We start from the raw sequence: 12,120 nt of genomic DNA, 5'->3' as shown, positions 1-12,120 counted from the left end.
TTTTATATTTGCCGGAAATGCCTAAAAAATATCAAAGCGTAAAGTATCTTTTATAAAATATTGTCTTAAGTAACAAAGAATTTCCTACAATTTATTATATGATAAAAGAAAGATAGAAATTTTGCATATTATAAACATTGGCGTAGAAAGTGACAAAATATGATCTTTTTTTACATATTTTTTTATAATCCATAACTTCAGACGGTGAATTTATGACTTTCCGAGTTCAGTAACTTATGGCAACTTATTCGCCGGTACTTAAGTCATAAATAACAATTTCCCGGTTGTAACGTTGGTCGTTCTTGATGTCGTGGTAAAATAAATGGATATTCAAGTGCTTTAATCGTTTTTCTAGTTGGATGACCGACGTTTATTCACATTCACTTGGGAAAAGACGTTGTAGGATAGATCAGGCAGTAAAGAGAATACAGAGTAGGAAAAACTCTAAATGTATCCGTAACAAGGGCCAAAATGGTATCTGAAAGAACGCTTTTCTTCAGGTTCTTCTCGGTATTTTTAGTACGTCTGACCTTTTGTAAATTTACTGCTCTGCAAGCCTTTAACTTGAACCAACATTAATGTAGTCTGAAAGAGAAGTTTGCGGTCTGAAAGCTTAGTTTGCTGCTATATTATAGATATTAAGTTAGCTCAGCAATTAAATTTAATTTTGGTGTAAATGTCAAATGTAAATTATATAGAGTAATTAATTTAATGAAATGATAACAATACCATAAATATAATATTAATATGTTTATTATTTGATCTCTCTATTTATATATAAACACTAAACATGCGAATTTCTCTATTAATATATATATTTGTCTTTTATTTATAATATTTTATTTAAACAAAAAGCAAAGAAAGAAAAATTACATATTTAAATCTATATGTATTGCACATTGTTCCAATTTTGTATTATTAAGTTACATTTTTGAGAATTATTTATATATAATTAACCCTTAAATGCCCCGTGGGATCCAGCGGACCCCAGACCCTTTAGAATGAAATGTTTTCAAATGTTTTTGCCAAAAATGGAGCTCATGCTCCCATTGATGATAGTTGAGTGATTGACCTACCTGTTTGTACACTTAGCAGTACTCAGTTTACTTAATTTTTTATACTATATGTTGAAATTGAAATTTTAACAATATAAGCATTTTATTCTCTTTTCTAAGCCTTGAACAACATTGAAAAAAATTTTCATAACTAAAGATAAAAAAATCAATGAGTAAGGAGACATTTTTCATGCTGGGGTCTTTTAGACCCCTCATGTCATTTACGAGATTCTTGAGAGGTGTGGCATTTAAGGGTTAAACGATTAAATTGCAGTATCTAATTATTAATACATCCAATTATTAATATGCATATTAACTGCATAAATATAAATGCGCTAGGTTAATAATAATGTTACAAAAGTAAATAATACTAATGACTAAAGTAATAACTAAAGGGAGAAATAAGATATAATACGGATAACTCACGCAGAGCATCGCGAGTAATTTTACTATTACTCCAATTACGAGAATAATGATATCATATGTAACAATATACGAGATATTCGCGATTATTTAAAATGAAGTGGGCCATCTGCATTATTTCTGATGGAGTGCATGGAGCGATATTTGCTAGGAAAAATGGTTAAGAATTACACAAAGATACAAGAATTTCAAGACGCTAATATAATCAGATGTGAAGAAATTGATGATGGTGTTTGCCATTAACTGTCAATATCTATTGGGATCTCATGAATACCCTTGAGAGAAGTAAAGCAGATCCAAATGGGGATTATTATCGTGTACATTATGTGCACTTACATGCTCGTTGCTGTGGTACATTATACATAATGTATTATGTAAATGGACTGCCGACAAATGCAAATCGTATGCATTAGTTGAGTCATGTGTTTCCATACTAACGAAACAGTTCGGTTAACCACTTAACATCGCACCTAATATCAGCCGGCTACATTATTATCATGTGTAAACGCTTGAGAAGTCCCATAGGCACCATCGTTCCGTCTCTAATTGCGAAACAGCCTCCAACGAAAATTAGTTCTATTCGACGAACTGCATTATTAAGATCTATTAGTAGAGATATTCTGGGAACTGCATAACAAAGTTCGGTTTATCGCACAAAACTATAATAAAGAAATTTAAGCAATCTCATAATAAATTGGTTTTCACATGTATTCTTATCGATAATAACTTTGCAAGAAAGTGTTAACTTTGCCGTAATGGCGTAGACGGTACCGATGATTAATCGCAGAATTTTCAGTCGAATTAAGGATTGTAATAAAATACATCTTCCGCGCGGTACGAGCTACTGCAGTTTCGAGGAAAATTACGAACGTCATAGTTCTCTTTAACACATTGGAACTTTCTCTGAGAAACATCGCGGACGGTACATCGTACCGTAACTTTATTCACCGAAGCGCACAAAATTCTTGGAAAGTAAAAAGGTAAGAAAAACAACAACGTGCGGAAAACACACATTCTCTCATAGCTCGCCCCTTCATACGTTCCTTTATATAATCTTGGAGCATAGGTTCTCATTTTCTCATATTATAATCTAAATGAAGTTGTAACTTGTCTTTCGGCTTCTCGTTCGTTTTTCGGTATTCCCTTTGCCGACGCTACATGCGGCAACGCTTCAAACTCCCTTTGCTGTTATGTATCTCGCCGAAAATCCTCTTACAGGTTTTATCGATCTGACCTCAAAGAGCTTTGCGCAACGCGTGTTTGTGTCGTCCTGTGCATAAACTATTAGTCTTAGAACAGTGCTGCTTCTCAACTTCACCGACAGCCTCTCTATTCTCCCTTCCTCATGTTTGCTCTACAAATGCACCGCTATATTGCTTTACGCGATTTTGCTTCCACCTTCTTTCCGTCCTCGAATGTTCTTATTTTTGCCTTCGTGTATTACTTGATGAAACTCGGTTTCCTTAGAAATCGAGAAACTCAAAATTGAAATCACATACCTCGATCAGTTCGACTTCATTCATCGTCTACTTTTCTCGGGATCCAATGAAACCCTTGCGCAGAACTCAATCACAGTAATTCACCGCATCTTCCCGAAAGTTCTATCGCGACACTCGAATTTCTCAGATTTGAGAAGTCGCATAATCAGAGAAATATCGCGACTTCCACTTTCCTAGTAATCAGGAAAAGTTGTAAACAAGCTGATCGAAGGAAAGACGTAGTGCTCGATATTTGATTCGCTTGGTACCGACGAGAGCAGGTAGTTCCATCGAGACTCTCCATCCGGCTATCTCAACGTTCCGGGTTATTTCGCTTAATACATACACTGAATGAATCCTTGATTGAATATCGAATTGCGGTTCAATAGAAAAGAAATTGAAATCATCGGTGATTGGTATAAGCTATCAAGTATATAGCTATAAGTGATATAACAAATACGAGACTACGAATCATGTCCCGATAAATGTTTAATCCTCGGGAATCGAGTTTCCATACTTTACTCTTTTCCTTCTAATTAAACCTCCGGTTCTTATAGATTGTTAAACTTTACTGGATATCGAGGGACATTATACATGGATCAACTTTCGATAATTAAAAATTTTTATTTATAACAAAACTTTCTTTTATTTTATACAAGTGCAACAGTAATTCTATATCCAAAGAAATTAACAAGAAATTATTATTTATTGAAGCATTAAAAAAATTTCTTAAAAAGCATACTATTATATTAAAAACTGTAATTATTAAATTATGTATTAAGAGGAAGGATTGATTTTATTATTTTAACTAAATGATAATTATTTAAATATAATTAAGATAGAAATATAAAATTATAAAGGAAAAATATATAAACTTGATTTTAAAAAAGATATACTAAACTGTGTATGGCTATAAAAGATACATAAATTGTTAAATTTACTCTGGATATTTCTAATTGGCATTGGAAAAATATACACTTTATATTTCTAATTTAAAAAGTTAATAGAAAATTTTAGGTTGACCAGAATATTGATTACGCTGATGTTGCTTAATCGGAATTCCGATTATTGGATTGTCATTTATCTGAGACACCGCTTATTCGATACGACAAATGCACGTCGTATATTCCGATAATGCACTGATATTGAAATATTGATGTTGACGTAAAACTTAACGACATACATTTCCGCGATCCGGATTTTACTGACGACAGTTTGATGTTGACAGAAACGTCTGATAACGATTATAGTTAATTTAATACTTATTATAAACCAATTATTATTAACCGCAATTAGAAACTCTTTTATTAAGTAATGATATTTAAACAAATATTTGCTTCATGTAATAGTAGCCAGACTGATAAAAGAGACACATTTTCTAGGTATGCATATATTTAATACCTATAGAAGATATATCAAATTAATACGGTGTTGAATTTACAGTATTTATTTATTAATAACACATACCAGTATTGTCATTAATCGTCATTTACAGGAACAACGTTAATTAATCTACATGCCTCTACTTAATCACGTCAGAAGTTTGTAATTAGAGCCGGGTTTCGATTTTCAATCAAGCAGCCTCGAGATACATTGCTACAATATATCTTACAAAGTAAATCTCGCAAACCCGAAAATTCTGATTTTGATGAAACTGAGCGGCAATTAAAAAACTTCTAAATTCGTCTATTTACCCCTCCCCCTCGCCATGTATGTAAAGTTTCATTAAAATCAAAATTTTCGGGTTTGCGAGGTTTCCTTGTTAGCTAATTTATTTCAAAAGTATATATGTGCGAAGAAGAATACAAATGATATAATTTTTTGTGAAGGATATGAAAGTACTATAAAAAAAAGAAAAAATTGAAGCGTCACAGAGCGGCGTGCATGGTGAAAAATAACGCGCGATATTAATCAAATCGAGATAGGCCATAAAGCAGCATAAAAAAACCTGACGAAGCATTTGGTAAAGAGGAAAAGTTCCTGGAATTGTTACGACTGAAAGTATTTTATTACATTGTCCGCGTTAAACTCGGTTATTTCCACAATTTACTACATCAAATTGCATGCAATGTAGTTTCCGTTTTTCTCGCGCATTATGGTGCATTTTAAAACTTGATACGTCTATGGAAAGACTATACTTGTGCAAAATCTCTTCCTGTAGAAGAGATTTAGATACTCCAATGATTTTAAATATATTGTTGTTTTAAAAACTATTATATAAACACAATTTAATTCTCTTGCAAAAATTATTCTATAAATGACTTATTTCTCTTATCGAATACAGAGAAATGGCTTGAATTTTTAAGCAAGAAATATCAAAGAAGTTAGTCGAGTAATCAAGTTCAAATATAACAATCTTTGCAAACATCAAGATCGATTTATAAATTCTTTATACATATATCCACTAAAACGTACTATATTATATGATTGTTTTTTTCAAAGACAATCATTTTGCACTTATATTTCTACATCAGGATTATTTGTAATTACAACTAAATATTAGGCGAATATAGCGAATAAAATTATTCTTTAAAGTTATTTATGGCCCGTATGATATTCGACGTTTGATATGACCAAGGTGCTTGGTAATTGGATGTGTAATTATCACAAATAGATCAATGGATAGCGGCGGTAGTCCCCTTACATAGCGGTTAGTTTGGTACCTTAATAGAGGGTACAAGGGTTTAGAGATAGAGCCAGGCCACAGGAATCCGCGACGGCCGGTGGTCGGTTTACCAAAGGCCATCCATATGGGACGTGGTTCAATATCGCGAAACCTGATACGTAGGGGCGATAAACGCGGGTCAAAGCAATACAGGCAGTAAAAACTCAACCGTCTCGTAGCTGTACGCTAGTGCCAATATACCCAATGGACCACTCTAATCGCCTGTCGACCCGTTATACCTTCTGAGATACTGAACATTTCGTAAATATTTATATTATGCAGGATTCGATTATAAAAGTAAAAGTATCATTCTCCCCTGAATCGCTAACATAGTAATTTCTTCGAGAATACGTAAAATATGATATTTAAAATGATTAAGAAGTAATAATCTGACATCATCAATTTGATCACAATTTATTATAAATGTGCCGAAGAAACTTGCACATTTACAAAATTTTGAAGACATATCTCTCAGACTTTCTTTAAATTTATTGAATAACGGTTTTATATTTTATCTTTAACTGTAATAGAACTATAACGGAAATAGCCAAGATATTTCTAAACGATATAAATATGTCCTAATACGAAAAAGCTTGATCTTGTGAGGATCATTAAACGTTCTCGCGTCATGGTCCGAGACAAATATTTGACTTCGGAAATCGCCTTCCGAAGATCGAAAGAGAAGAGAGAAAACGAGACAAACTTTGGCAATAAACTCGGACAAACCTGACAAGATGAAAGTATCTCGTAAAAAGTCGGGGAAGAATTTATGTTGTTAGGTACCGTAACTGTCGCTAGGTTGTCTACAATGTCTACTTCTATTCAAGTTTCAAATTGTTAACCGATTACCGATATAAGATAAGAGCTAAATCCGTTTATCTCTAGCTATTTAACTCTCTGAAAGTTCCTTTAGAATTAATCCATTGATCTCATTTCTCTAACATACATATTGTTACATTAGTAAACTTCTAATTGATCCGATTAAAAAGCGAATGAATAATTATATTAATAACGAAATTGCTAGATACATAACCTACTAGTAGCTTAAAATAACATAAATTCAAAGACATTTCAAAGACAATCATTTTGCACTTATATTTCTACATCAAGATTATTTGTAATTACAACTAAATATTAGGAATATAGCGAATAAAATACTATTCTATTATACTATTATACTATTATACTATTCTAGTTGAAGCAAAATTTAAGATAGTTTATTATTTAAATTATGCATTAATTAAAAGAAATAAAATTACATTGGAAATGAGGCATTTTAATTGTATATTGCGTTTATATCATACCAGAAAAAAATTATTGTTATGCAAGTAAGAAATGCAATGCATGTTGATTGAATTTGTACCAGCTGTTTGTGTTTTACATTTTACATTTGAATGTATAATGCTGGTCCGGGATTAAAATTGTTCGCATGTAAAATCAAGCGCGCACATTACTCGTAAATTACAAATCAAATTCGCATGTGATGTTAATACGCATAATGCTTCTATTATTACGATTTCCATGCAAATCGCTCTATTACCATGTCAATGATTAATGGCGGTCCCCGAGAAAGATAACTAGACATTTAAAAATATCTATCGCGGATGTAGCGTTATATCGTACGTGTTCAACATATAAATTGCAGTCGGAACCGACGAGTGTCTGCGTAGTAGAAACATTGCAATAATGAAATACCTGCCAGCGTGCGTGTCAAAGTTGAAACAAATGTCACTTTGAATGCAGTCCAACAATCGAGAAATAAAGCAGGAAGTATTTGCAGTATATCATTTTTGTTATCGACAGCATACCTATCATATACTTTATATAGGACGAGTTTATGTGTCGGTTAATGAAGGATCACTTACTGATGATAATTATACAGTTTCACATATCTACACAATTCTTCTACAGAATATCCGCAACAAAAGCGTAAAAATTATACAGCCGAATTATATCTTAGTCTTATATTTTCTATGCTTTAGACGAGTTTAGATGTGAGTATTATATAGTGATACAATCTTGCTCATGTTTGTTGTCGGAAGTTAGATGATTGAAGTTCGATCAAACTTAGAAAGGCGACCGTAACGTGAAAGGACTAACCAATATCTATATTTTATGTTACGAAAAGAAAGCCGTGAAAAGCTTTTACGCCACAAAGTAGGAACTTACCTTAGAATAGAAAATTTTAAAAAAGTTGGTGAACTTTTATTTAACATTTACGTACTTGAACAATTGATGTAAATAAACACTTAATTTATATGTATAGAGATTTAATTTTTATTTAAAATGTCCAGAATTATTACATTTGACTTGAATTTAATTAAATTAAAAGTATTTAAACAATTTATATATAAAATGTAGCTTGTAATTGGCAATGTGTGTGTGTGTGTGTGTATATATATCTTATATTATATATCTTATACAATTGATTAAAATAAGTTTGAGTAATATATGTATAATATATATTGAGTAATAAATTGTACAAAACTAATTTGATATTTTCGTCGACTGCACCTTGCTGAAAATCGAAAGTTTTTCAAACTTTTTTCTTTTAGATATCGCCGACTGGTCGCTGAACTTATGTGAGACCAAAAGTTTTGTTCGTTACGAGACTTGAAAGCTCGTTTTTTAAAAGACCTAAGTATTCTGGTGAAGTCCGAAAAATCGGATCGGAAAATTTCTAAAAGTAAACTCGAAGAAAGACTTATAAAAGTTGAATGTTCTATTTGAAATTCTTTAAAACACTTGATCTAAGGATTATATTTAAACATGAAGGTTACAGGCTTGCTGCTCTATTTTTGAATATCAATCATATTGTGAAATTTCCATGAGAAAATATGTATATCTTGTGTATGCTCTGAATAGAATCCTTATAGGTGCCAAGTTTTGAATGAACTTGATTTATGGTTAATACAGCTTTCAATATTGTATTTTCTTGCAAAAGGTTTTATATTTTTCTTTATTATTAAAATAAAATAAAGTACATATTTTAAATTAACTCTATATAGTTATATAAACATATATTATATATTTGTGTTATGTACATACATACATGTATCTTTTCTGTCAATTTCATAAAATCGTTTTGTTCTATAATTTTAATATTAATTTTTGTTGACTTGGAAAACTGTTAGTAATTTAGAAAGTATATTTTACGATCTAATAATGATCTTATAATGATTGAAATAACATTCTGTACTTTGGGCAAAAAGTAACCAAGTACTTTAATTACTTCATTAAGTTGTATGTTAGTTTTCTATTTTGTTTACTATATTTATGCAAACTTTAATTAGTTAACTTGTTAGTATGTTGTGCCCTAGTTTTATCATTTCTTTTTATAGTGTTTCTTTTACGACAAAATGTTTTAAATTTGCATTTATACATTATCCAGTATTATAAAATGTACTCAATAAATAGTAGCAATAAATAGTAGGTTTGAAATAATACTTTTTTATTTTACTTTGAAATATTTAACTCGGTCGATTTAATTTAAAAAAAAAAAACAAAATGTGTCAAAGTTGCAAGCCATGAAATTGGAATTTATCCGATTAGACTTAACAGATTTACCGTATCAATGTGCAGACTCGATTCGTGATAGACTCAATCTGTCAGATGGAGCATTTCACATTCGTGTACGATGACAGGTAGTGATGACCAATCGAACTGTCCGACTAATCCTACGAGGAATCGACCATTATATATGGCTGTCTGTTAATTCGGTGGCTTATACGCAATTCCCTTTAAAGCACAGCCTTAGATTGTTATATACGAAATTTACGGGTCGAAGACGCATCTCTATAAATTTGTCGAACTATAGCTCCCGTTTTAGATAATAGCACAAAAGAGAGGGAGCGAACCGGGGAATTAAGCGAACCGGAGACTTGATTCTTATACAATGAGCTGTATTTGCTTCGATGTCAAATTAGAGGAAGATTTAAAGACCCTCTTAATTAAAACTTATACTTTGATGAGAAATACGTAATATGAAGGCTTATTTTGATACGTCTTCTTTTTATTAATGGCCGCACTAAATTAGATATTATATATGTTTCTTGTTTTTTAGGTTAATTAATATGATCTTGTTAAAGATTTGGGACAATAAAACATATTTTATTAAAAATAAAATATTGAGTATGATCAAAAGAATTTTATCTCACGGATAAGATTGAATAGATTTATTTTTCAAATATTTCTGATTCTTTTTAACTGGTACTTAAAAATCTAGCTTTCTCATAATCTTTACACTTGAAATATTACTCACTTGAGTATTATTAACAAATTCTTAATTTCTATTTCAGGTGCACCACATCGCGATGAGATAACATTACGACGACAGACATGCGCGTGCATGCAGTTGCATCGCGTCGTCGCGACGCTGAAAAATCCGTTTGTGTTTTGAATGGAAACGCAGCGTCCAGATAGCACAAAGAAGCAGTGTGCGATCGAATCAATCGTCGGCAGATTGCGTGACAAAAACGGTCGTCGCTTCGAGCAACAAATTCCGCGCCATGAGGACCGCGTGGATCCTCTCGTTAGTGGTGTCACCATTGTTGGTGCTAGGTAGTCCGCCGGGTAGTACCATTAGAGAAGGAGGCATCAAAATCGGGACTGGCAGGGGAACAGTTCCCAAGAGTGTGAACGTCGGACGAGGCAATTCAGCAGTTCGTATTGGTGAGGGAAGTAGATTATCGAACTCAACGAGACAGCGATCGTTTCCGACTACCACCACGACCACCACTACAACTACCCCTACACGTTTCACGCCGCAGTCGTCTGTGAATAATTCTGGGAATAATATTAACATCACCAAACTCACGGTAAGGATTTTCTTACAAATTGGGTTGCTAAGAAAAGAACATTTTCACAAATCCGTCGAAGAGACGTTTCATTAAAGGATATCGGAGGGAAACATTTTACATCTGTTATATAAGAAACTTAAAGATATATGACTATAAGAATTTATTATTTTATTGCAATAAGCCAGTAAAAAGTGTGATTATGAGTATAAGCTAAAAAAATCCCAAGAATTTTTCATTAACAGTTTTTCAAACTGCAGAGTAATTACGTCTAAAAATAAATATATTATATTATTTAGTAATCAATGAATTATATATTGAATTATATATTGTTAGAAACAATTTTACTTTAATCAGAAAATGTAGTATACGTATGTTGTAAAAACCAACTATTAAACAAGAGGATATTTTTTTCTAACGTTAAAAGAAATAAAAGCTTTCCAATATGTATAATTTGATTATATCTTTTCTGCAACGACTATATAATTTATCATGTAATGTTTACCTTATTTTTTCTTTTTATGCGCGTTAACGGATCTTCAATTATATAATTCTTTAGATAAATTATTTTACGACTTAATTATTTAATTCATATTGAGTCATATTTTTCGTGCAAATTATACTCTTCGAGCTGCCAGCTTCATTTAAATGCAGTTGACGAAAAGTTCTTAACGTTTTGGGAATACCCGACGCGGAGATAATCATCTTTAATGAATGTTAATGAATTCATCGAGTTAATAACTCACATTATTCGAGGATAGTTACCTTGATATTTTTCGGACTTATCCGAGATGAAATTCTCTCAGGAAACCTCTCATTCCCGATGGATTCATGAATTCTTTTTCAATTTTTCAAACCCGTGTCGGCGCACAATGGGTCAATTTATAGGTTCTCGTCTCCATTTACTGATTGTAACAAGTACCGTCTGCGCATCGAGATAGAGCGCATAATTAGAACCGATAGATGTACGGTTAGTGGTACGATTCGTTACCGATAATCGATGGATTACGCCACTTCTCTAAATTAAGCCCATTATTCAAACGGTATGAGAGAATACTTATTACGACGCAATTTCTCTCGAATTAATGTAGTCAGAGGTGATGATTTCATGAATGAAATAATTTTTAGAAAATGTTGCTTTATATTTCTTTGAAAATAATATGCTTGAGATAAAGAATTAAAATTATTGATTTTTCAGAATATTTACTTACATCGCAGACATGTGTAACTAATTAACAAAATAAAACAGTAATAATGTGATTTGTATATCAAGGAAATTATGTAATTATTTGTTAAAATAACTTTGTTCTTCAAGATCATATCGATGATGGAAGAGTGTTTGATTCTTGATTACTGTTTGATTTCTTTGCCTACAAATTGCAAATTTTACGTTAAAGCAAAATCTTCCATGATTTTATTGTAGGTATATCTCAAAATTATACAAAGATATTGTATCGAAGCCTTAATCATTACAGAAGAACGGCGAAACATTTTCCTTAAAATAATACTTCGTATTAATGTTTTTCATAAAAATTTAAGCGATGTAACATTTCGCTAATAGGCCGTAAAGCCGCTGTCCAGTCTCAGCCTACGTAGATATTCATTCATATCGATCGATTTATGCAACAGGTGCGCGTCGGTCCATTCTTGTGATAATAGAGCTTGTGAACAAGATGCCCCTGCTGCAGTTTTCTGATCGGTTT

The 12,120-nt window shown here is 32.0% G+C and overlaps 1 protein-coding gene across 5 annotated transcripts in view; it reads left to right on the top strand.

Annotated features, from left to right (window-relative positions):
- Positions 1 to 12,120, top strand: part of Nmdar2 (NMDA receptor 2) — a 163,902-nt gene that overhangs the window by 66,347 nt on the left and 85,435 nt on the right. For all 5 annotated transcript variants that reach the window (XR_011731916.1, XR_011731917.1, XM_071777745.1 and 2 more), the window contains exon 2: positions 9,920 to 10,438. Coding sequence is in view for 3 of the 5 variants with exons in the window: in XM_071777745.1 (XP_071633846.1) it covers positions 10,130 to 10,438 (309 nt within the window). In the remaining 2 variants the exon portion in view is untranslated. The remainder of the gene's footprint in view (positions 1 to 9,919; positions 10,439 to 12,120) is intronic.

The sequence above is a fragment of the Temnothorax longispinosus genome, chromosome 5, assembly GCF_030848805.1.
Source record: "Temnothorax longispinosus isolate EJ_2023e chromosome 5, Tlon_JGU_v1, whole genome shotgun sequence".
NCBI lineage: Eukaryota > Metazoa > Arthropoda > Insecta > Hymenoptera > Formicidae > Temnothorax > Temnothorax longispinosus.
Note: the sequence above shows the minus strand (reverse complement) of the source record. Positions and strands in the feature narration are given on the sequence as shown.